General features: G+C 49.3%; 1 protein-coding gene and 1 long non-coding RNA gene across 4 annotated transcripts; one reads left to right on the top strand and one right to left on the bottom strand.

The window, feature by feature from the left end:
• Positions 1-854: 854 nt before the first annotated feature.
• Positions 855-16,690, top strand: LOC309654186 (glutamate receptor-interacting protein 2-like). 3 transcript variants are annotated; one of them, XM_082478800.1, is made up of 8 exons: positions 855-2,600; positions 4,756-4,895; positions 5,526-5,705; positions 6,728-6,905; positions 9,022-9,127; positions 10,936-11,079; positions 11,892-12,038; positions 15,901-16,690. In XM_082478800.1, exons 1-8 carry the CDS (start codon positions 2,437-2,439, stop codon positions 16,057-16,059), a joined length of 1,218 nt encoding a protein of 405 aa, XP_082334926.1. In that variant the 5' UTR covers positions 855-2,436; the 3' UTR covers positions 16,060-16,690. The 3 variants fall into 3 exon arrangements, with proteins under 3 accessions (XP_082334926.1, XP_082334928.1, XP_082334927.1); XM_082478802.1 differs by lacking the exon at positions 5,526-5,705; XM_082478801.1 differs by lacking the exon at positions 11,892-12,038.
• On the bottom strand, positions 3,609-20,843 carry LOC309654187. Its single transcript, XR_014259982.1, has 3 exons — positions 19,658-20,843; positions 8,211-8,306; positions 3,609-3,928 (listed from the first exon to the last, which is right to left on the bottom strand). It is a non-coding gene; the product is annotated as an uncharacterized lncRNA (long non-coding RNA).
• Between the last annotated feature and the right edge of the window lie 5,387 nt (positions 20,844-26,230).

Here is a 26,230-nt window from a genome sequence, read left to right as displayed (position 1 = left end):
TGTAAGAACAGGAACAATGGATATCAGTAGATATTCAATGCAGCTTTGATAAATCTGATCCTTAGAAACTGTAAAAAAAAAAATCCTCAATTTTACCCCAATAATGACATAACTTGAAATTTTCACCTAATGTAAGAGCTCCCAGATTACATATATTCTAGAAAGGCAAGAGTCTTCTATTTCAGAGCACAGACTCTAGAGCCACATTGCTTGTAACTACACCATTTACTAAGTTGTGACTGTGAACAACTTACCTCAGTGCTTCAGTTTCTTCGTCTGCAAAATGAAGGTTAAAATATCACCTGTATCATAAAGTTGTTATGAGGGTTATGTGAGTTTAATAAAAGTAAAGTGCTTTGAAAAACAATCGTTGAGGGAATGGGTGAAGTAATGGCTGAGAGAATGGGTGTTTTAATGGCTGAGGGAAAGCCTGAAATAATGGCTGAAGGAATGGGTGAATTAATGGCTGGGGGAAAGGGTGAATTAATAGCTGAGGGAATGGATGAATTAAAGGCTGAGTGAATGGATGTATTAATGGCATGAAGGAAAGGGTGAACTAAAGGCTGAGGGAATGGTGAATTAATGGCTCAGGAAATAGGTGAATTGATGGCTGGGGGAATGGCTGAATGAATGGCCGAGGGAATGGGTGAAATGATGGCATGAGGCAATGTGTGTATTAATGACTGAGGGAATGGGTGAATTAATGGCTGAGGGAATGAGTGTATTAATGGCATGAAGGAATGGGTGAACTAATATCTGAGGGAAGAGGTGAATTAATGGCTAGGAGAGGTGTGAATTAATGGCATGAGGAAATGGATGTATTAATGGCATGAAGGAATGGATATATTAAAGGAAAAGGGAATGGGTGTGTTAATGGCTGCAGAAGTGGGTGAATTAATACCTGATTAAATGGGTGAATTAATGGCTGAAGTAACTGGTGAAATAATAGCAGAGGGAGTGGATTAAGTATGGCTGAGAGAATGGGTATGTTAATGGCAGAGGGAATGGTCTGTTAATGGCATGAATGAATGAATGGGTCAACTAATTGGTGAGGGAATGGGTGTTAACGGCATGAGGGAATTGTATTAATGGCTGAGGGAAGAGGTGAATTAATTGCAGAGTGAATGACTGAATGAATGGCTGAGGGAATGGATGAACTATGGCTGAGGGAATGGGTCTATTAATGGCATGAATGAATGTGTGAACTAATCGCTGAGGGAATGGGTGTATTAATGCCATGAGGGAATTAGTGTATTATGCCTGGTTGATGGGTGAATTAATGGCTGATGAAATGAGTAAATTAATGGCTGGGGGAATGGGGGAATTAATGGGTGATGGAATGGGTGAATTGATGGCTGAGAGAATGGAGAATCAATAGCTGAGGGAATGGATGAATTAATGGCTGAGGGAATTGGTGTATTAAATCCATGAAGGAATGGGTGAACTAATGGCTGTGGTAATGGGTATGATAGTGCCTTTGGGATTGGATGCGTTATTAGCATGAGTGAATGGGTGAACTAATGATTGAGGGAATGGTTGTATTAATGGCATGATGGAATGGGTGTATTGATGCCTGTGGGAATGGATGAATTAATGGCTGAGGGAAGGAGTGAATTAATGACTATGCAATATGTGTATTAGAGCTGAGGGAAATGGGTGAATTAACAGTATGAGGAAATGGGTGTATTAATGGCCGAGGAAATAGGTGAATTAATGGGAGAGAGTGTGTGAAGTAATAGATGTGGAAATGTGTATATTAACAGGTGAGTGAATGAGTGAATCAATGGCATGAGGGAATGAGTGTGTTAATAGCTGAGGGATTAGGTGATTTAATGGCTGAGGGAGTGCATCTATTAATGGCATGAGGGAATGGGTCAATTAATGGATGAGGGAATGGGTAAATTAATGCCTGAGGGAATGGGTGAATTAATGTCTGAGGGAATGGGTATATTAATGGCTGAGGGAATGTGGGTGTATTGTTGGATGAGGGAATCAGTGATTTAATGTAAGAGGAAATGGAGGCTTAATGGTGAAGAAATAGGGGAAGTAATGGCAGAGAGAATGTGTGTATTAAGGCTAAGGGAATGGGTGTATAAATGGCATGAAGGAAAGAGTGAACTATTGGCTGAGGGAATGGGTTTGTTAGTGGCTTAGGAAATGAATGAATTAATGGGTGACGGAATGGGTGTATTATTGGCATAATGGAATGGGTGAACTAATAGCTCAGGCAATGGGTGTATTAATGGCAGAGGGATATAGGTGAATTAATGGCTGAGGGAATGACTGAATTAAATCTGAGAGAATGGTTGAACTAATGGCTGAGGGAATGGGTGAATTAATGGATGAGTATGATGAGTGTAAGTGCATTAAAGCTTGGCGGGGCTCTGGGAGTGCCCATTCCTACGGCCTACCCCTGATGGGTGTCCCCCAGCCCTGATGCTTACCCCCCCTGCAGATGAACAGGAGACCACGGGTGCCATCAGCTACACGGTGGAGTTGAAACGCTACGGGGGCCCCCTGGGCATCACGATCTCAGGCACAGAGGAGCCTTTCGATCCCATTGTCATCTCGGGACTCACCAAGCGTGGCTTGGCTGAGAGGTGAGCCGGGGCTCTGTGGGGACACACAGGTGAGCCCAGGGACCCCATGGGACAGGAGCTGGGCTTTGGGATCAGCCAGACTGGATCTTACCTTTGTTCCAACATCGATGGCCTGGGTGACATGGGGCCTGTCCCATCCCTCTCTGAGCCTCAGTTCCTCAGCTGCGGGCCAGCCCCTGGCAGACCCCCTGACTTCAGGTAAGTGCTGGGTAAATGTACGCTCGTCCCTCTGCTCCCCCAAGCCTGGAGATCACCCCATTTCCGGAAAGTCAGCATGTGAGTCTTTTTGGAGCACCTGCTCTGTGCCTTCATAGTACAGGAGCCATGTCCCTGGTACCTGGGTCCCAGCACAGCCTGGCACCTCTCTTGAGGCATTGGGGCAGGGGTCCCTGCTATCCTCTCCCCTAGAAAGTTTTCCTGAAATTGTGGCAGAACGGAGAGATGTGAGAAGAGGGGTGTCCAGGCCGTCCAGTTTGGAGGGGGAAGCAGGTGGATCTGGGCCCAGAAGTGGAACTGGTCCCCACGGGGGTCACAGGGAGGCAACCCCAGTGTGGGTGAGACAGGCTTTCTCTGGACAGCTTTGCAGTGAGCTCCAGGCACTGAGAAGAGCTTTCTGTAAAAGGGAAGCCTTGCCCAGCCTGGCGGGCAGAATGGGCCCTTGGAGGAGGACACAGCACAAGGGGCCAAACCGTGGTGGGGTGGTGCAGGAGGATGGGAGGTATTCTGGGGCTGAGGTGTCAACCTGTTGGCGTCTGTGCTCCTGGATCGCCCCCTGCTGGGTGTCTAGCAGACTGCAGAGGCCAGTGGGACCAGTTCTGACCTCAAATGTCTTCATCCACTCTGGCATTTTCTGGGTACCTACTGTGTGCCAGCCCTACGGGGCACAATAGACAACCTGTCTGCCTTTGCCTGGCTGATCTAGGTTAGCGCTGTCTAACTGAAGTAAAATGTGAGCCACAAATTTATTTATAAACTTTTTAGCAGCCACATTAGAAAAGTAAAAAGAAATTTTTTAGATCTTAAATATGTATTTATTTCAACACGTCATCAGTATAAAAATTATTAACAAAATATTTTACATTCTTCTTTCGTATTATGTCTTCAGAATCTGGTGTGTATTTTACACCTCCAGCACGTCTCCTTTCAGGCCAGCCACAATTCAGGAGCCCAGTAGCCACATGTGGCTGGTGGCCATCGTACTGGACGGCACAGCTCTGGCCTTCCTCCCCAAATCCACCATATTCTGACTCAGTCACTCCCCCAGGCCCTCGGGGAGCTTGCTGGGCAATGCTGGGCGTGGAGGGGCTTGACCCTCCATGAGCTCCCACCTGGGGACAAAATCCACATTTAGAGTTTAAGGACCCCCCCACTCCAGTCCTCTGCTTCCTTCTCCCCAACCCAGGTCAGGTGCATTCTCAGCACCTGCTGCAACCCCCCTCCCCACCCTCAGCCCTGGCGGCTGCTCAGAATCACCTTCCCTGGCCCCGCTCCCAGAGGTACGATTTCATTGGTCAGGGGGAGGGGCCAGGCAGCCGCACTTTTTACAAAGCTCCTTTGGTAATTCTAATAGTATCTAGGTAGAAAACCACTGGGCTCGTAAACTGCTTCTGCTTGACCTTTTCAGCACCCCCATGCTCCTTTGTGAAGTCAGCTGGACCCTGGGGATTAGGCTCATTCTCTAGGTGGGGAAACTGAGGCCCAGGGAGAGGGAAAGGCTACACATGGATTTCAGCTGGAGGGAAACGTGAATTCATTCCACCCATCCATCCTTCAATTATAATTTGATAAAATAAGTATTATCACCCTTACTTTACAGATGAAAAGAACTGAGACTCAGGGAAGTTAAGGAACTGGCCTAAGACCACATGGTATTTGTCAGCTAGGATGTGGCATTCAAACCATCCTCAAAACTCATGCTGGACGCTGGTTCCAGAACCTAACTTTTAGAGTTGAGCAGGAAAATCCCCTCCCAGATGCTAGACTTCATACTTCTGTTAATACAATCACACTTGCTTCCCCCCCGCCACCCCGCCACAGGTGGGTTTAACTGGGGTCAGCCAGGCTTGTGCTTTGGGGTTCCTGACTTCCCCAAGATCAGACCCCCCACTTCAAGGCCCGTCTAACTCCCATCCTCTACCCTGTGTCCCCTCCCCAGGACTGGCGCTATCCACGTTGGGGACCGTATCCTGGCCATCAACAGTGTTAGCCTCAAGGGCCGGCCACTGAGTGAGGCCATCCACCTCTTGCAGGTGGCTGGTGAGACCGTCACCCTGAAGATCAAGAAGCAGCTAGACCGTGAGCCTCACCCCACACCTGGGCGCCGTCCAGTCCATTTAGGAAGAGAGATCCCTCAGCCTCTGTGCCAAGCTTTGTGAGGCCCAACCTCACTGAATTGTTGCTCACCCTGTGGAGGTGGGAGGGTACCTGGGACAGTGGAGACAGAGGAGACAAGGCTCAGAGTGATGGGAGCGATGGGCCCGAGGTCATACAGCCAGTGTGGGGCCCTCTGGGCCTGAACCATGCTCTTCATCACCTCCTGCCTCTTGAGGTGCCTGCTTGTTTTGCCTTGTGGCCATCACTCACACATTCCTCAGTTTCCCCTGAATTTGTCCCCCATGCTTTTGTAGGGAGTGGATGGAGCCTGAGCTTTAGAGCCTTCCTTCTAATCTGGGCTCCACTGTTGCTCACCATGTGACCTTGGGCATGCTGTGCAGCCTTTCTGAGCCTCAGTTTTCACATCTCTGAAACGGGTTTGCCTATTGGCGTGCCTCCCATCTCACCTGTCAGCTTGCCCAGCAGGAGGCTCAGGGAGCCCAGGGCCTGTGAGTTCCCAAACCAGGCTGAAGTGGGGAAACTGAGGCTGGTTGAGCACCTCTGTCTCCAAGGTCAGAAGCCAGTGGCAGTGACACCCGCTTTTCCTCCCAGGCCCCCTCCTACCCCGCAAATCGGGCAGCCTCAGCGAAGCCAGCGATGCAGATGAGGACCCGCCAGAGGCGCTGAAAGGCGGCCTGCTGGCAGCCCGATCCTCGTCCACTGTGCCCAGTGTGGACAGTGCAGTGGAGTCCTGGGGCAGCTTGGCCACTGAGGGTGGCTTTGGGGGCCCAGGTAACACCTCGGGCCCCTGGACAAGCACCGTGTTCTCCGTGGGCCTTTGTAGGGGCTGTTCCCTCGGCCTAACCCTTCTTGCTCCCCTTCTGCTAGCCCCATCCTTTAGGGACACTTCCTGAAGGCAGACCTGATTGGGCCCCATTAGCCATTCTGAGGGCGCCTCACTCCTGAGAGTGTGGACTGCAGGCCTTCCCGGGCTTTGATTGGCATCCACAGCACTGCAGCTGCCCATTCAGATCCCCCGCGTGAGGCCTGGGACCAAGTGGTCTTACTTCTGCCTCCTTCATTCCCAGCCCGACGGCCAGCACACAGCAAGTGCTCGGTGTTGACTGCATCCCATCGAAGACAGGAAGGCAGAAAGCCCCCTCCCACCCCATCCTGTGAGGCCCTCTTGGGTGGACACCCCCAGGGCGCCCCCAAGGACACAAGCTCCCCTGCCTATGCGTGTTGAGACCCATGGGTGCCCTTAGGGGGCATCTGAATCTGGTGGCTGGCCTTCTGGCCTCTGTGACCCCGAACCACAGGGACTCCCCAAGGCCCAGCTCAGGGAGTAGTGGAGTGAGGCCTCTAGGTAGCCTCAGGTGGCCCTCGGCCCTGGTCCTCACTCACTGGATATCTGCCCGATCTCAGTCTCAGCTTCTCCATCTCCAGAACTGGGTCAGCATCTCTCAGCATCACCCCCTGGGGCAAGACCTTCAGAGCTCCCCGTGGCAGGGAGAAGGGGATGGTTAACATAGTGGACCTCCCTCTCAGGCAGGGGTCGGCCAAGCCGAGCCCCGTGGAGCTGGGACAGGATCCTGGAGCCCCAGCATTAACTCTGCTGTTGATCAGGAGATCCAGGGGGTTCTGGGGTAGGGGTCTGGGTGGCAGGGGTCCTCAGGGGACTCTGGGTAGTCAGGCAGGCCCAGAGAGGGCAAAGAGCTCTCCTGGGCCACCCAGCACAGCTAGAGATGGGGCAGGAAGGAGGGCAAGCTGAGGGCACAGAGAGGTTATAGGCGCCCCCTCTGTCCACCTGCCAGGTTCCTACACTCCGCAGGCGGCATCCCGGGGCGTGACCCCCCAGGAGTGGCGGTGCAGCCGGCTGAGAAGCAGTCCCCCACCCACCGAGCCCCGGAGGACGAGCTACGCCCCAGCCCCTGCCGACGAGAGCTTCCCCGAGGAGGAGGAGGAGGAGGAGGACTGGGAGCCAGCAGCTAGGTCTGTGGCGGGGACTCCACGAGGGAGACCGGCTCGCCCTCTTGGCTAGGACGGGCGCGGGGAGCCGGTCCCTGTGCCAAGGCGATGGGGGTGATGGGCAAGTCTTGTCTGGCCTCAGGAGGGCACCTCCTGGGAGAGGAGAGGAGGTGTGGAGCAGAGCCATCTCAGAAGGCTGAGGCGGGGGAAGGGCACGCTGGCCGGAGGGCACGGCAGGGGCAAAGGGGTGAGAGCCATCTCAGAAGGCCGCGGCGGGGGACGGGCACGCTGGCCGGAGGGCACGGCAGGGGCAAAGGGGTGAGAGCCATCTCAGAAGGCCGAGGCGGGGGACGGGCACGCTGGCCGGAGGGCACGGCAGGGGCAAAGGGGTGAGAGCCATCTCAGAAGGCCGCGGCGGGGGACGGGCACGCTGGCCGGAGGGCACGGCAGGGGCAAAGGGGTGAGAGCCATCTCAGAAGGCCGCGGCGGGGGACGGGCACGCTGGCCGGAGGGCACGGCAGGGGCAAAGGGGTGAGAGCCATCTCAGAAGGCCGCGGCGGGGGACGGGCACGCTGGCCGGAGGGCACGGCAGGGGCAAAGGGGTGAGAGCCATCTCAGAAGGCCGCGGCGGGGGACGGGCACGCTGGCCGGAGGGCACGGCAGGGGCAAAGGGGTGAGAGCCATCTCAGAAGGCCGCGGCGGGGGAGGGGCACGCTGGCCGGAGGGCACGGCAGGGGCAAAGGGGTGAGGCTGGAGAGGCAGCCTGGCCGGCCCTCCCCACGCCTGGTGATCAGCTGTTCCCAGACACTGAGGGCCCGGACCCACACCCTCCCGACTTGGCCCAGATTGTGATGGCCTCCTGCAGGGGCCCTCGGGTCATGGTCACGAGCGCCAGCCCTGGGCTGGGGACGTGGTGGGTTCTGTAGTGAATTCAGATGACCCTGCGGGGAGCACACCCGGTGGAGAAATGCTGCTCCTCGTGCGGCCCCAGCCACCAGCTTCCCACGGCTCTGCTTTGGTCGGGCAGTTCCTTCTGCCTAGAATGCTCTCCCCTCCCCTCTCCTGGCCGATGCCTACTCATCCTTTAGACCAGCCTCAGACTCCCCTGCCTCGGGGAGGCTTCCCTGATCCTCCCTCCCTCTGCTGGTACCCACAGCTGCTCACGTGAGCCTCCTGGTGGCACTGGCCACCTTGGGTCTACCTGTTAATCACCTGGCTGTCGTGTCTTCTACTTGGCATCCCTAGTTCAGCCAGGCATCCAGTAGCTGCTCACACGCACTCCATGAGTGACCCTCAGCTCCTTAAGAACAGGTCCTTCACCTTATTCACCTCCATAGCCCTGTGCCCAGGAGAGGGCCTGGCTCAGAACATTTATAGAACTGACTTGATTGGAGCAAATGGCCTTCAGTCTCAGTCTTCTCGTCTCTGAAATGGGAAGGGAAGGAGGCACCTAATTTGCATCACTGTCCTGGAGGCTCCCTTTCAGAGGAAAGCCTGCGTGCCTTCGTGAGAGTGCTTTGCACACCACAGCACACTTGATAACGTCCAGGGCTTTGTAGACAGCAAAGGGCTTTGTAAACGGTGAAGCATGAAAACGTGGCTTGTTACCGTTCTGATGAGACCCGATTTTAGAGCTGATAATGGGCCATACCTCCTGTGATGGAAGTTATAGGGTGGCGCAGCCCTTTCCCCAGCCCTAATACTCCATCGTCTCCATCCATCTGTGTCCTTGCCAGCTCCAGCTCTGTCCCTGTCACTGTCCTGCAATGCCTTGTGTCTGGGTGGGGCCTGGGGTTGTCCTCTGGGGCTGCACCATGGATCTCCTGTCTGTCTGTCTGTCTGTCCGTCTGTCTCTCTTCCCAGGCGTCCTGTGTCACCGCTCTCCACCCCGTCTCATCTGCCCCTGTTCTAGCTGGCCATCGACAGTCCTGGTTGCCCCTAACTGCGTCTTCCCCCCATTCCGTGTCACCAACCACCGCCCCGGGGCCCCAGCACTGCCACCGAGGACGCCTGCCTTCCTGCCCGCCCGCCCGCCCACCCAATGGCCCCTTGAGCCCAACGCAGGGCCCCAGGGCCCGAAGACTCCTCAGGCCCCAGCCCGCCCGCCAGGAGCTGACGCTCTCTGGTTCCTACGTTACAGCCCCGCCCCTGGCCCCGCCTGCGAGGAGGGCTTCTGGCACATGTTCGGGGAAGCCCTCGAAGACCTGGAGTCATGTGGTCAGTCGGAGCTGCTGAGGGAGCTGGAGGTACGCCCTGCCCCCCCACCAGGCCCCTGTGGGAGGTGGCACGTTGATGGCATTGTGCTCTTGTGTAACGCGTACAAGGGTACTCTCCTGGCACCCTCCGTGTAAAGGTGCCTTCACATGCATACAGACTTTGGATGGACCCGTGTGCAAGTGTGACTGAGAGCACCGTGGCGTGGCACGTTAATTGGGGTGTGTGCACATGTGAGCATGTTTGGCATAAAACGTGTGTGTGCGCACTGGGAGCATGTGTGTGTGCATGCACAATGCTGAGTATTGTCAGAACACGTGTGTCAGTGTGCACATTTGGATGCATAAGGGCAGTTTTGGTGTCTGTGTGCATGTCGTTAGCATGCCCAGTGGAAGCTTGTGGATGTCAACATCAGTAACAGCATGGGACATGAGAGGCCGAGAGGTGAATGCGGCTTTCTGTGAGGTCAGCCTTGCCCACGATGGAAAAGGCTGCCTGGGGAGACCTAGGGAGGATCTCACTGGGTCAATTCTGAAGCTCCTTCATATTCTGAGAGCAGTAATTTACACTCTGTTTATCTGTGCTTTTGCCCTATTTTTGTTCCTAAAATTATTGATTGAGCCTTTTTTTTTCTCTATCAGCCTTGCCAATTACTAGGCTCATCAAAGAACCAAGTTTTGTTTTTGTTAACTATGTCTCATGTTTCATTGTTTCCTATCTTACTCTTTCTTATGTCTAGCTTTGATATTCCTTTCCTTCTACTTTATTTGTGTTTAAATCCTGATACTTTTCCTGGTTTCTTAACTCCTTAGTCTTCAGTCTTTCTTGCTCCCTAACATCGTGCATTTAAAGGTAGGAATTTACCTGTAAGCACTTACCTGCCTCCCACAGGCTTTAAGTTGTACTTTTATGGTCTATTCAATTCCTAATACTGTCCTCTGGAGCTGTACCATGGATCTCCACCCCCCGTCTGTCTCTCCGTCTGTCTGTCTCTCTTCCCAGGCGTCCTGTGTCACCGCTCTCTACGCCATGTCATCTGCCCCTGTTCTAGCTGGCCACTGACAGTCCTGCTTGCCCCTGTGTCTTCTCCCCATTCCGTGGCACCAACCACTGCCCTGGGGCCCCAGCACTGCCACCGAGGACGTGCTGCAGGGTTAAGCCTCTGCCCTCCCAGCCCCATCCTGTGCACCCTCTCAAATGCAGGGCCTCCGTCCACATCTATCCATCGCTGGGGTTTTGTACATGCTGTTCCCTCTTCCTGCCGGGGACTCTCCTTCCTCCCCATTTCTTGCTCATCTTTCAGATCTCGGCTCCGGAAGCTTCCCTGATCCCTCACACTGACCAGGTTCACTGTCCCAGCCTCTCACATTCTGTGTACCCTGGCCTCTGTGACATTTACTGCCATGTGTAATTCCATCTTCTTTATTTTTGTGACTAGCAAGTTAGCAGAGTGGTTAAGACCCTCAACCCTGGAGCCAGACTCTGAGTTCAAATCTTAATCTTTCTAAGCCTCAGTTTCCTCATCTGTAAAATGGGTGGGGGGGAATGTTATTTGCCTGGCTCATAATATTGTAGAGCATAAAATGAGTTCTGTGTATAAAGTGCTTGGGACTGAGTCCAACGCAGTATAAATGCTAATAATTCAGTGCCAATGATTATTATTCTGATTGCTTATCATTGGGCTGAGAGCCCTAGGCTAGGTCCCCTAGGTCCCCTGGGCAGGGACCTCATCTATTCTGTTCACCATTGTGACCTTGAAGGCTGGCACACAGTAGGTGTCCATAGATGTTGACCGCACACAGAGCGGGAAGCATCTGAGTGAAGAGTTGTGTCCCTACAGGCATCCATCATGACTGGCACCGTGCAGAACGTGGCCCTCGAGGGCAGGCCTGGCCACCGGCCCTGGAGGAGGAACCAGGAGATACGAGCTTCCCCAGAAGAAATGCAGGAGGTGCTGCTGCCGACACCCTTGGAGATGCACAAGGTGGGTGCTGGGGGAGCACAGGAGGCCTGGATGCATGTCCTGATGCTGTGGGTATTTGCCATAGCTCCAGATGGGCCCCGCTCCTCCCTGGGCTTCATTCTCCTCCACCAATAAAACACAGATTTTGTAGAAGGTAGAGTTTTCCAAAACTCCTGCCTTTTGGGCCACACACACACACACACACACACACACACACACACACACACACACACACACACGATACTTTAAGTAGACTCACTTTTTCCCCACTTAAGTTATCTTGTGCGTGTATCATATAAAGGCTTATAATATGTGTGTATATATATGTATGTGTGCATGCCTATCAGTACCTTAAATGAGAGGCCAGCATTTTTGTCATCTATAGGCTACTGTCTAGGAAAACAAAACACAGAAGAGAAAAAAGAGCTCTCGGCCCATAATAGCCTTCAGAAGGCTCTGAGCCTGAAGCCAGCTCTTTGGTGGACGGGGAGATGGGAAGTGTCAAAGGGTGGTGAAAACACATGGCCACCCCACTGAGACTTTCTCCTGGAATGGAAGCAGGAAGATTGAAAAAGAACTAAAAGGAACTCCTTTTCCTACAGCTTCCACTGTGACTGAGTGCTGTAGATGGAGGGTCAGCGGAGGTGGAGGGGAGGGGGTGCTCCAGAAGCCAAGGCTTGGGCACGATGCCAAGGTAGTAACACATGTGGACAGCCAGGTGGGCTAGGGCTGGGTCCCGGATGCCAGATGCCAGACCAAGGGGCTTAGGCAACTTTGGGAGGCTAGGGGGAAAGATCGGGGCTCCAGAGGTCTCCTCCTCCTCCTGTTCCCAGGTGACACTGCACAAGGACCCTGTACGGAGTGACTTTGGTTTTAGTGTCTCAGATGGCCTCCTGGAGAAGGGCGTCTATGTCCACACTGTGCGCCCTGATGGGCCAGCTCAACGTGGGGGTCTCCGGCCCTTTGACAGGGTCCTCCAGGTAATGCTGGGTGGTGGCACTGTTGATGGAGTGGCCTTTCCTAGCCCCAGAGTGGGGAGAAAGCCCGACTTCTACCTTGGCTGAGTGGCCTTGAGCAGGTTGCCTCCCGTCTCTGAGCCCAAGGTTTCTTTTTTATTTTTAAATAATCCTTTATTTTTTATTTTTTTAGATTTTATTTATTTATTTATTTATTTATGGCTGTGTTGAGTCTGCATTGCTGTGCACAGGCCTTCTCTAGTTGCGGTGAGCTGGAGCTACTCTTCATTGTGGTGCAAGGGCTTCTCATTGCAGTGGCTTCTCTTGTTGCGGAGCACGGGCTCCAGGTGTGCAGGCTTCAGTAGTTGTGGCTCACAGGCTCTAGAGCGCAGGCTCAGTAGTTGTGGCGCACAGGCTTAGTTGCTCCGTGGCATGTGGGATCTTCCCGGACCAGGGCTCAAACCCGTGTCCCCTGCATTGGCAGGCGGATTCTTAACCACTGCACCACCAGGGAAGCCCTGAGCCCCAGGTTTCTCATCTGAGAGAAGGGAATGACAGCACAGTTGTATTGGTGAGGTTAGGCTAAGTTATGCTGCAGGAACAAACAATCCCAAATCTCAGTGGTTTAATACACATGAACATTTATTTATCATTTATACGATATGTCCACTGTGGGCCAGTGTGGGCCTTGCTCCACCTGTGCTGGTGGAGGCTCCACCCTCTAGTAAATGCCTCGGACTCCATGACAACTAAGTCATGTGATCTCACTAACAGCAAGGGAACCTGGGAAATGTGAGTGGGCAGATAGAAGCTGTGGGGCATCCCTGGCACACCCTTTCCCATGCCCCACATTCTAGGCAGGAGGCTCAGCGTGTGGTCTGCTTGTGATGTTAAAAAATGGAGACAGTCTCTAGGTCCATCCATGTCTCTGCAAATGGCACAATTTCGTTCCTTTTTATGGCTGAGTAATATTCCATTGTATATATGTACCACATCTTCTTTATCCATTCCTCTGTTGGTGGACATTTAGGTTGCTTCCATGACCTGGCTATTGTAAATAGTGCTGCAGTGAACATTGGGGTGCATGTATCTTTCGGAATCATGGTCTTCTCTGGGTATATGTGCAAGAGTGGGATTGCTGGATCATATGGTAATTCTATTTTTAGATTTTTAAGGAACCTCCATACTGTTCTCCATAGTGGCTGTGTCAATTTACATTCCCACCAACAGTGTAAGAGGGTTCACTTTTCTCTACACCCTCTCTGGCATTTCTTCTTTGTTGATTTTTTGGTGATGGCCATTCTGACTGGTGCGACGTGGTACCTCATTGTAGTTTTTGTTTTTTTTTTATACAGCAGGTTCTTTATACACATCACTGTATACATGTCAACCCCAATTGCACAATTCATCACACCACCCCACCACCACTTTCCCCCCTTGGTGTCCATATGTTTGTTCTCTACATCTGTGTCTCAATTTCTGCCCTGCAAACCGGCTCATCTGTACCATTTTTCTAGGTTCCACAAATATGCGTTAATATATGATATTTGTTTTTCTCTTTCTGACTTACTTCACTCTGTATGACAGTCTCTAGATCCATCCACGTCTCAACAAATGACCCAATTTCGTTCCTTTTTAGGGCTGAGTAATATTCCATTGTATATATGTACCACATCTTCTTTATCCATTCGTCTGTTGATGGGCATTTAGGTTGCTTCCATGACCTGGCTATTGTAAATAGTGCTGCAATGAACATTGGGGTGCATGTGTCTTTTTGAATTATGGTTTTCTCTGGGTATATGCCCAGTAGTGGGATTGCTGGGTAATATGGTAATTCTATTTTTAGTTTTTTAAGGAACCTCCTTACTGTTCTCCATAGTGGCTGTATCAATTTACATTCCCACCAACAGTGCAAGAGGGTTCCCTTTTCTCCACACCCTCTCTAGCATTTGTTGTTTGTAGATTTTCTGATGATGCCCATTCTAACTGGTGTGAGGTGATACCTCATTGTAGTTTTGATTTGCATTTCTCTAATAATTAGTGAGGTTGAGCAGCTTTTCATGTGCTTCATGGCCGTCTGTATGTCTTCTTTGGAGAAATGTCTATTTAGGTCTTCTGCCCATTTTTGGATTGGGTTGTTTGCTTTTTAATATTGAGCTGCATGAGCTGTTTATATATTTTGGAGATTAATCCTTTGTCCATTGATTCATTTGCAAATATTTTCTCCTAATCTGAGGGTTGTCTTTTCATCTTGTTTATGGTTTCCTTTGCTGTGCAAAAGCTTTTAAGTTTCATTAGGTCCCATTTGTTTATTTTTGTTTTTATTTTCATTACTCTAGGAGGTGAATCAAAAAAGATCTTCCTGTGATTTAGGTCAAAGAGTGTGCTGCCTATGTTTTCCTCTAAGAGTTTTATAGTGTCCAGCCTTACATTTGGGTCCTTAATCCATTTGGAGTTTATTTTTGTGTATGGTTTTAGGGAGTGTTCTAATTTCATTCTTTTACATGTAGCTGTCCAGTTTTCCCAGCACCACTTATTGAAGAGACTGTCTTTTCTCCACTGTATATACTTGCCTCCTTTGTCATAGATTAGTTGACCATAGGTGCATGGGTTTATCTCTGGGCTTTCTATCCTGTTCCATTGATCTATTTTTCTGTTTTTGTGCCAGTACCATACTGTCTTGATTGTTGTAGCTTTATAGTATAGTCTGAAGTCAGGGAGCCTGATTCCTTCAGCTCCATTTTTCTTTCTCAAGATTGCTTTGGCTATTTGTGGTCTTTTGTGTTTCCATTCAAGTTGTAAAATTTTTTGTTCTAATTCTGTGAAAAATGCTATTGGTAATTTGATAGGAATTGCACTGAATCTGGAGATTGCTTTGGGTAGTATAGTCATTTTCACAATATTGATTCTTTCAATCCAAGAACATGGTATATCTCTGCATCTGTTTGTGTCGTCTTTGATTTCTTTCATCAGTGCCTTATAGTCTTCTGAGTACAGGTCTTTTGCCTCCTTAGTAGGTTTATTCCTAGACACTGTCATATAGAGTGAAGTAAGTCAGAAAGGAAAAAACAAATATTGTATATTAACACATATATGTGGAATTTAGAAAAAAGGTAGAGATGAACCTATTTGCAGAACAGAAATAGAGACACAGATGTATAAAACATACATATGGACACCAAGTGGGGAGGGGGGTGGGATGGATTGGGAGATTGGGATTGATGGATGTACACTGCTATATATGAAGTAGATAGCTGGTGAGGGCCAGCTGGTATAGCATGGGGAATAAAAAGGTCCAATCTGTTTGCAGGACATATATTAAGTTAACCTTAAAAATGCATTCCAATATACAGGAGGTGCAAACAAATACTGTTTGACTCCACTTATATGAGGTACCTAGAATAGCCAAATTCATATAGTCAGAAAGTACACTAGTAGATACCAGGGGCCAGTGGTTGGGGGGGAATGGGGAGTTAGTGTTTAATGGGGACAGAGTTTCAGTTTAGGAAGGTGAAAAATTCAGGAGATGGATGATGGTGAGAGTTGCATAACAATGTGAATGTACGTAGTGCCACTGAACTGTACAGTTAAATATGGTTAAAATAGTATGTTTTATATTATGTGACTTACCACAATAAAAAAACATTTTAAAAAAATGAATAAAATTAGATTTTTCGGATGAGAAAAATAAATGGAGACAAGCAGGCGCTGGAGGGTGAAGGATGCATGGAAGGGTTGAAAGACTGAAATGAGAGTGCCTTCCTCTGTGTGAGTGTTCAGATTCACCCTGTGTCTGGGCTGGGCAGGGTCTGTATTTGAAGAAATTCTCACCCACTTCAGCCCAGGCTGAGCTGACGCCATCTGCCCCATGGCTGTGCATGTGCAGGTCAACCACGTTCGCACGCGGGACCTTGACTGCTGCCTGACGGTGCCGCTCCTGGCCGAGGCGGGCAATGTCGTGGAGCTGGTCATCAGCCGCAACCCGCTGGCCCAGAGCAGCCGGGCCCCACGAGCACCGGGCCCCAGAGGCCCACGGATGCTGTGAAGTCAGCACGTGGTCTGGACACCTGGGAAGATCCTGGCGCCCACACCTGCAGCCAGGCTGAAGAAGTGGCCACCCACTCGTCCATCTGTCATCTGGCAGGCTCTGACCAGACTCTCTTCTCCACATCTGCGGCAACGGGGGCCTGGGCCCAGTTGCGGTGATATCGAGGTCTTTCTCCAGTTGGGCCTCCAAGATGCCCAGTGCGGGGCCTGCCCAGTAGGGATCGAGGCAGGCTGCTCAGCCGGCAGTACAGGGGCTGCCCCCAGTCCCTGCAGAACCCCTGGGAAGAGCGTCTAGTGCTGGGACAGCTCAGCTCCGCGTGAGGAGCGTCCTCCCAGAAGAGCTATGGGGCCTGGGTGGCTGTGAGGACGGAGGGAGCGCCCTGTCTCAGGAGGTGAGCAAGCGGGACCTGATCCCCCCTGTGCGGTCGCAGGCAGGGGTGTGCAGCTTCCCGGCGATGCGTCGTGCGGGCTCAGGTGGTTAGCGTCCCCCGGGGGAGCATTGAGGGGGAGGGTGGGGCTACTTCATCTGGACAGCCTCCCACCAGGAAGGAGGCTGCTCAGGGGAGGAGGCCAGCCGCTTCCCTTCTCCAGAGTCTGGTGTTCAGGGCTCACCAGCATCCCCACTTAGGAGACTCTGAACTGGGGTGTCTAGATTCCCAGGAAGCACAGGCCCTTTGAGGGGTTCTTTCATTTCTGAGACTCTGGTCGAAGCCTCTGTCGTTTGAGGCCACAGTTCTGGGCCCGTTGGGCGAGCTTGGTGTCAGGCTTTGGGCTGTCAGCCCCTCCTGCTGCTTTAGTAGGACGTGTGGCCACTGGACCAGATGAGTACACCTGTCTTAGACCAGGCCCCTCAGGGTGGGTGGGAGTCATTTCAGGACAAAAGACCCAGGGGATTCCATTCAGCTGCTATTACAGTGAAGATGGGAAAACCATGGAAATAAATAGGATATGTAAGATGATAGAGCTCCTAGCCGAATAAATCAGTGAAGGAGGAGAGAGAAGCAGAGACGGACAGACAGGCAGGCAGGGGAGACAGGCCATTCTTTCTCACGCCCAGCAGCGACAGTGTCCAAAGTGGTCATTCAAGGAATTTGATTCTCACTTGAAATCTGGAAGCACCAGCATCCCTTAAAATCGCTTTCCTCATTTTCTGCAGTCCAGAAACCCTTTTGGTTTTGAGAAGGGCCCGGGGTCTCCACCTGGTGGTCTGGGCTGTGGCCCCTGAGATGGAGGTGGGCAGAAAGGATTCAGCCAGGTCTTGGGACCTGTTCTGCCCCTGCCCAGCTCCTAACAGGGTCTCAGGAAAACAGGGGGCGCCCACTCCCACCTTCATCCTCCTCTACCCCTGAATCCCCTAGAGGCCTGAAAAAGGCTCTTCCACTCAAGGGACTCGATAGGGAGTCAAGACGTCTGTTCCTTTCACCCTGGGTCACTGCTCGTTGCTGTGTGAACCCCTCTGGTCTGACCCCCTCTGGACAATTAAAGGGTTGACAGTCTGAGCAGGTACTGGCCTGCCTGTCAGGACGGAACCATCTCAGCCCGCTGGGCTTGGGAAAGCTACGCTCGACAGCAGCCGAGGAAGATGCATCCTGACCCTGAACAGTGTTCTGCCCTCCTCGGGCTGAGGCCTCTGCGATTCCCCCAGACGTATGCAACCAGGCCCGGCGGGTGGATCTCCTGGCCACGCTGGCCTTCTCATATGCAATATTCCTCTGTCTTCTCATGGGGATCGTTCACCCCAGAATTGACACCTCCTGACACCTGTCCCCCAGTGAGCGTCCTGCCTGCCTATGCATTTTGGGTACAGCCCCTGGGACATGCCCCTTCCACCCCCCAAAAGCTGTATTTTTCTCTGGCTGAGATTGGAGCATATTCCTTGTAAAGTATTTTTCTACTTGGGGTTTTCTTAGGGCTCTCGGGAAGCACAACATGCCAAGGAGTGCCACTGTAAAGGCCACTTGGGGTCTCCTTGGGGCCCACGTGTACATTTGCCCCACTGACTTGCAGTGACGTGGGAGTGGGGGGTGGGGGGGTGCTGTTGGGATGATCTTTTTAAATAAAATTATTTAAAAGTACTTGGATTAGTGTGTCTGCTTTTTAAAACAAAAAAAACAGGCTGGTGATACCTATCTAATTACCCGTGACATTTTGCACAAAACTAGGACAAATAAATAATCCTAAAATTTCTATCAAACCACAAAAGACCCAGAATTGCCAAAGTAATCCTGAGGAAAAAGAACAAAGCTGGAGGGATAACCCTCCCAAACTTTACACAACACTAAAAAGCTACAGTAATCAAAGCAGCATGGTATTGTCACAAAATGGACATATGGATCAATGGAACAGAATAGAAAGCCCAGAAAAAAACCCACACACTTATGGTCAATTAATTTTCGACAGAGGAGGTAAGAATATATGATGGAGAAAGACAGTCTATTCAGCAAGTGGTGCTGGGAAAGTCGGGACAGCTGCATGTAAATCGATCGATCAATGACATTAGAACACTCCCTTATGCCATGCACAAAAATAAACTCAGATTGGCTTAAATATGAGACATGACACTACAGAACTCCTAGAAGAGAACATAGGCAAAATATTCTCTGACATACAACATAATGTTTTCATAGGCCAGTCTCCCAAAGCAATAGAAATAAAAGGAAGAGCAAAGAAATATGACCTAAACAAAACTTGAAAGCGTTTGCGCAGCAAAGGAAAACATACACAAAACGAAAAGACAACCTGAGATGGGGAGAAAATATTTGGAAATGATCTCACGACAAAGGCTTAATTTCCAAAATATACAAACAGCTTATAAAAATCAACAACAAAAAAACAACCCAATAAAAAAATAGGAAGACATAAACATTTCATAACGAAGACGTACAGATGGTCAACAAACATGTGAAAAGATGCTCAACATCACTAGTTAGTTATTAGAGAAATGCAAGTCAAAACTACAAGGAACTACCTCTTCACTACAGTCACAATGGCCATCATCAAAAAGTCCACAGATACTAAGTGCTGCAGACAGTGTGGAGAAATAAGAATCCTCCTAAACTGTTCGTGGGAATGTACATTGGTAACAGCCACTATAAAGGGCAGTATCGAAATTCCTATAAAACTAAAAAGAGAGCTACCCTACGTGCCAGCAGTCCCACATGGGGGTGTATTTCCGAAGAAATCCATGATTGAAGAAGACACATGCACCCCACTGTTGATTGCACCACTATTTACAATAGCCAAGACAAAAACAACCAAAATACCCACATATAGATGAATGGATAAAGATGTGGTACCTGTGTACAATGGACTCTTAGCCGTAAACAAGAACTAAATAATGCCAATGGAAGAAACATGGATGGAACAGGGATGATCATAAACTAAGTGAAGTCAGTCAGAGGAAGACAAATAGCATATGATATCACTTATAGCTAGAATCAAAAAATGATACAAATGAACTTATTTACACAACAGACACAGATTTAGAAAACAAACTGAGGATTCCCAAACAGGAAAGCTCAGGGGCAGAAATAAATAAGGACTTTTAGATTAATGTATACACAATAATATACAAAAAATAATGAACAAGGACTTACTGTACAGCAAAGGGAAGTCTGCTCAACGTTCTGCAAAAACCTATATGGGAAAGATAACAAAAAAGGATATAACTACACGTATAAATGAATCAGGTTACTGTACACCTACAACAAACACCACATTGAAAATCAACTATATACCAACATACCATAAATGTTAAATTACGAAAGAAAAGAAATGCCTACTACAACCCCTCCGGCCTGGGTGATCTAGGCTGGTATCACATACCCTAAGCATGAGGAGACTTGGGTCCCAAAGCTGGACTGAAGTGGAGGTGGGAGAGCAGGAGAGGATGTGCCCACAAAGGAGAATCCTAAAGAGCTGTACTGTCTGTCACTTCTCCATGGAACCACAATCTCCAGCTGCAGGTGGGCCCTCCGACAGCTAAACGAAGCCGAGTGCACCCAAACCATGCTGGACCATCTAGGAGGCAGGAGCTTCAAAAAGTGACCGAGCCTCCACGGCTGCTGGTGGTGGGGTTCCCACATCCAGCCCCCTTGCCAGGAGTCACCCCAGCTACACACCACAGCACCCCCAGCAGCGTGGTATAGCCAGGGTTTGGAATTTTGGGGGGCGTGAAGCTTAACGGGGAAGAGATAGTGACACACAAGCCCTTGGGTGTTGTCTATGGCACCTTCCCCTCTAACTCACAGCCAAGTAAGATGACTCTTCCTAAAGCTTTTGGATGCCTAGGAACCAGAGTTGGGCACGAAGAAATGCTGCCGCCTTGTGCACGTCTCCCGTAACAACTTTACAACCGGTGCTACAGGGCGCCTCATATTCAAAAACCTTTGGGGCTTTTAATGACACGTGTCCTCAAAAATCAGCTGGGTTAGGTAACCGAAAAAAAATTCAAAACACACAAACTTTCATTCAGCCAAATTTCAAGTGGGAAAGTTTACTCACACTGTTTAAAAAATTAAAAATACACACCATGACAAGATGCATAACATGGCTCATTATTGCAGAAATAAAAATCCAAAGTGTAACGAGAGATCGCCTCCCAGCAGGCAGAATGGCCAGAATCAAAAAGTCTACAAACAGTCAATGGGGGAGTGAGTGTGGAGAAAAGGGAACCTTCCCACTCGGGGAGTGGACATGTACATTGGTAATCGCCACTAGAAAGCACTATATCCCAGTTCCCAGAAAACTAAAGAGAAAGCGACCCTATATTTCTGCTCTCCCACTCCTCTGCGTTACACGGGGAAATCCGTAATTCAACAAGACACATGCACCCCAACGTTCATTGCGGCACTATTTACAATTCCCAAGACAAAAAACCAAACAACTAGTCCAGAGAGAGATGAATAAATAAACAGGAGGTGCTACGTGTATACAAGGGACTGTTACTCAACCAGGAGAAAGAATGAAATAATGCCATTGGAAGCAACATGGATGGACCTGGGATGCCAACATACTGAGTGAACTCAGGCAGGCAGAGGAGGACCAAGAGCATATGATATCACTTACAGGAGGAATGGAAACATACACACAACTGAACTAGTTTACAAAAGAGAAACAAACCCACCAACTTTCAAAATAAACCTAGGGTTAACAAAAAAGAAAGGTGGCGAGGAGATGGAAGTTAGGCGGTTCACATGAACACATAGACAGTAAAATACCTATAAATATATATATAAAACACACACTCGACAAGGTCTACTGTACAACACCAGGATCTCTACTCAACGTTCTGCAATAACCTGTATGGAAAAGGAATCCGAAAAACAGTTGATATATTACATGTGTAACTGAATCAGTTTGCTGTACCCCTACACCAAACACCACACTATAAATCACCTCTACTGCAACATACCATAACAATTAAAGGAACTATGAACGCAAAAGGAAAGAATTGGGTACACTTTTCGCCGCTGACCTCGGTGATATGCACTGGTGTCACATCCCTGCAGCCTGAGCAGCCTAGGGTCCCAAGGGAGCACTGAGGTGGAGCGCAGAGAGGGGAGTAGGATGTGCCTGTAAATGCATCCCCTTAAAGCTGTAGTGTCTCTTCCTTTCTGGGTGGAACCAAAACTTCAGAATCCAGGTGGGCCATCCCAGAGCTAAAAGGAAGCCAAGTGCACCCAAACCATGGGGGACCGTCTGGGCTGCAGGAGCTTGAAAACGTGACCGAGCCTCCACGGCTGCTGGTGATGGGTTTCCCACATCCAGCCTCCTTGCCAGGAGTCACCCAACCTCCACACCGCAGGAACCCCAGCAGAGTGGTTTAGCCAGGGTTCGAAATGTTCGGGTGCGTGAGGCTTAAAGGGGAAGAGGTAGTGACACACAAGCCCTTGGGTGTTACCTCTGGCAGCTTTCCCTCTAATTGACAGCCCAGTTAGATGAATTTTCCTAAAGCTTTTGGTTGCCTAGGAGCCAGAGTTGGGCATGAAGTAATGCTGCCGCCTTGTGGACATTTCCTGTAACAACAACTTTATAACCGGAGCTTCAGGGCACATTATATTCACGAAACCTGTGAGGCTTTTAGTGACACGTATCCTCAAAAATCAGCTGGGTTAGGTAACCGAAAAAAAAATCGAAACACACAGATTTTCAAGAAGCCAAATTTCAAGGCAGAAAGTTTACTAACACTGTTAAAAAAAATAAAAAATACACACCACGACAAGATGCATAACATGGCTCATTATTGCAGAAATAAAAATCCAAAGTGTAACGAGAGATCGCCTCCCAGCAGGCAGAATGGCCAGAATCAAAAAGTTTACAAACAATCAATGGGGGAGTGAGTGTGGAGAAAACGGAACCGTCCCACTCGGTGAGTGGACATGTACATTGGTAATTGCCACTAGAAAGCACTGTATCCCAGTTCCTAGAAAACTAAAGAGAAAGCGACCCTATACTTCTGCAGTCCCACTCCTGGACGTTACTCGGGAAAATCCATAATTCAAAAAGACACATGCACCCCAACATTCATTGCGGCAATATTTACAATCGCCAAGACACAAAAACAAATAGTCCAGCGAGTGATGAATACATAAAGAGGAGGTGCTACGTGTATACAAGGGACTGTTACTCACCCAGGAAAAAGAATGAAATAATGCCATTGGAAGCAACATGGATGGACCTGGGATGCCAAAATACTGAGTGAACTCAGGCAAGCAGAGGAGGACCAAGAGCATATGATATCACTTATAGGAGGAATGGAAACATACACACAACTGAACTAGTTTACAAAACAGAAACAGACCCATGGACTTGCAACGGAAACAAAGGGTTACCAAAAAAGAAAGGTGACGAGGAGATGTAAGTTAGGTGGTTCACATGAACACATAGACAGTGAAATACCTATAAATATATATATAAAACACGCACTTGACAAGGTCTAATGTACAACACCAGGATCTCTACTCAACGTTCTGCAATAACCTGTATGGAAAAGGAATCCGAAAAACAGTTGATATATTACATGTGTAACTGAATCAGTTTGCTGTACCCCTACACCAAACACCACACTGTAAATCACCTCTACTGCAACATACCATAAGAATTAAAGGAACTATGAACGCAAAAGGAAAGAAATGGGTACACTTTTCGCCGCTGGCCTCGGTGATATGCACTGGTGTCACATCCCTGCAGCCTGAGCAGCCTAGGGTCCCAAGGGAGCACTGAGGTGGAGCGCAGAGAGGGGAGTAGGATGTGCCTGTAAATGCATCCCCTTAAAGCTGTAGTGTCTCTTCCTTTCTGGGTGGAAGCAAAACTTCAGAATCCAGGTGGGCCATCCCAGAGCTAAAAGGAAGCCAAGTGCACCCAAACCTTGGGGGACCGTCTGGGCTGCAGGAGCTTGAAAAAGTGACCGAGCCTCCACGGCTGCTGGTGATGGGGTTCCCACATCCAGCCTCCTTGCCAGGAGTCACCCAACCTCCACACCGCAGGAACCCCAGCAGAGTGGTTTAGCCAGGGTTCGAAATGTTCGGTTGCGTGAGGCTTAAAGGGGAAGAGGTAGTGACACACAAGCCCTTGGCTGTTACCTCTGGCAGCTTTCCCTCTAATTGACAGCCCAGTTAGATGAATTTTCCTAAAGCTTTTGGTTGCCTAGGAGCCAGAGTTGGGCATGAAGTAATGCTGCCGCCTTGTGGACATTTCCTGTAACAACAACTTTATAACCGGTGCTTCAGGGCACATTATATTCACGAAACCTGTGAGGCTTTTAGTGACACGTATCCTCAAAAATCAGCTGGGTTAGGTAACCGAAAAAAAAATCGAAACACACAGACTTTCAAGAAGCCAAATTTCAAGGCAGAAAGTTTACTAACACTGTTAAAAAAAATAAAAAATACACACCACGACAAGATGCATAACATGGCTCATTATTGCAGAAATAAAAATCCAAAGTGTAACGAGAGATCGCCTCCCAGCAGGCAGAATGGCCAGAATCAAAAAGTTTACAAACAATCAATGGGGGAGTGAGTGTGGAGAAAAGGGAACCGTCCCACTCGGTGAGTGGACATGTACATTGGTAATCGCCACTAGAAAGCACTGTATCCCAGTTCCTAGAAAACTAAAGAGAAAGCGACCCTATACTTCAGCAGTCCCACTCCTGGACGTTACTCGGGAAAATCCATAATTCAAAAAGACACATGCACCCCAACATTCATTGCGGCAATATTTACAATCGCCAAGACACAAAAACAAATAGTCCAGCGAGTGATGAATACATAAAGAGGAGGTGCTACGTGTATACAAGGGACTGTTACTCACCCAGGAAAAAGAATGAAATAATGCCATTGGAAGCAACATGGATGGACCTGGGATGCCAAAATACTGAGTGAACTCAGGCAAGCAGAGGAGGACCAAGAGCATATGATATCACTTATAGGAGGAATGGAAACATACACACAACTGAACTAGTTTACAAAACAGAAACAGACCCACGGACTTGCAACGGAAACAAAGGGTTACCAAAAAAGAAAGGTGACGAGGAGATGTAAGTTAGGTGGTTCACATGAACACATAGACAGTGAAATACCTATAAATATATATATAAAACACGCACTTGACAAGGTCTAATGTACAACACCAGGATCTCTACTCAACGTTCTGCAATAACCTGTATGGAAAAGGAATCCGAAAAACAGTTGATATATTACATGTGTAACTGAATCAGTTTGCTGTACCCCTACACCAAACACCACACTGTAAATCACCTCTACTGCAACATACCATGAGAATTAAAGGAACTATGAACGCAAAAGGAAAGAAATGGGTACACTTTTCGCCGCTGGCCTCGGTGATATGCACTGGTGTCACATCCCTGCAGCCTGAGCAGCCTAGGGTCCCAAGGGAGCACTGAGGTGGAGCGCAGAGAGGGGAGTAGGATGTGCCTGTAAATGCATCCCCTTAAAGCTGTAGTGTCTCTTCCTTTCTGGGTGGAAGCAAAACTTCAGAATCCAGGTGGGCCATCCCAGAGCTAAAAGGAAGCCAAGTGCACCCAAACCATGGGGGACCGTCTGGGCTGCAGGAGCTTGAAAAAGTGACCGAGCCTCCACGGCTGCTGGTGATGGGGTTCCCACATCCAGCCTCCTCGCCAGGAGTCACCCAACCTCCACACCGCAGGAACCCCAGCAGAGTGGTTTAGCCAGGGTTCGAAATGTTCGGGTGCGCGAGGCTTAAAGGGGAAGAGGTAGTGACACACAAGCCCTTGGGTGTTACCTCTGGCAGCTTTCCCTCTAATTGACAGCCCAGTTAGATGAATTTTCCTAAAGCTTTTGGTTGCCTAGGAGCCAGAGTTGGGCATGAAGTAATGCTGCCGCCTTGTGGACATTTCCTGTAACAACAACTTTATAACCGGTGCTTCAGGGCACATTATATTCACGAAACCTGTGAGGCTTTTAGTGTCGCGTATCCTCAAAAATCAGCTGGGTTAGGTAACCGAAAAAAAAATCGAAACACACAGACTTTGAAGAAGCCAAATTTCAAGGCAGAAAGTTTACTAACACTGTTAAAAAAAATAAAAAATACACACCACGACAAGATGCATAACATGGCTCATTATTGCAGAAATAAAAATCCAAAGTGTAACGAGAGATCGCCTCCCAGCAGGCAGAATGGCCAGAATCAAAAAGTTTACAAACAATCAATGGGGGAGTGAGTGTGGAGAAAAGGGAACCGTCCCACTCGGTGACTGGACATGTACTTTGGTAATTGCCCCTAGAAAGCACTGTATCCCAGTTCCTAGAAAACTAAAGAGAAAGCGACCCTATACTTCTGCAGTCCCACTCCTGCTCGTTACTCGGGAAAATCCATAATTCAAAAAGACACATGCACCCCAACATTCATTGCGACAATATTTACAATCGCCAAGACACAAAAACAAATAGTCCAGTGAGTGATGAATACATAAAGAGGAGGGGCTACGTGTATACAAGGGACTGTTACTCAGCCAGGAGAAAGAATGAAATAATGCCATTGGAAGCAACATGGATGGACCTGGGATGCCAAAATACTGAGTGAACTCAGGCAGGCAGAGGAGGACCAAGAGCATATGATATCACTTATAGGAGGAATGGAAACATACACACAACTGAACTAGTTTACAAAACAGAAACAGACCCACG

Source organism: Balaenoptera physalus, assembly GCF_965194825.1.
Source record: "Balaenoptera physalus genome assembly, contig: HAP1_SCAFFOLD_2180, whole genome shotgun sequence".
NCBI lineage: Eukaryota > Metazoa > Chordata > Mammalia > Artiodactyla > Balaenopteridae > Balaenoptera > Balaenoptera physalus.
Note: the sequence above shows the minus strand (reverse complement) of the source record. Positions and strands in the feature narration are given on the sequence as shown.

Coding starts and splice junctions, on each gene's coding strand:
- LOC309654186 (XM_082478800.1), top strand. CDS start 2,437: ATGCTTACCCCCCCTGCAGATGAACAGGAGACCACGGGTGCCATCAGC. Junction 4,896..5,525: donor GATCAAGAAGCAGCTAGACC/GTGAGCCTCACC, acceptor TTTTCCTCCCAG/GCCCCCTCCTACCCCGCAAA. Junction 11,080..11,891: donor CACCCTTGGAGATGCACAAG/GTGGGTGCTGGG, acceptor TCCTGTTCCCAG/GTGACACTGCACAAGGACCC.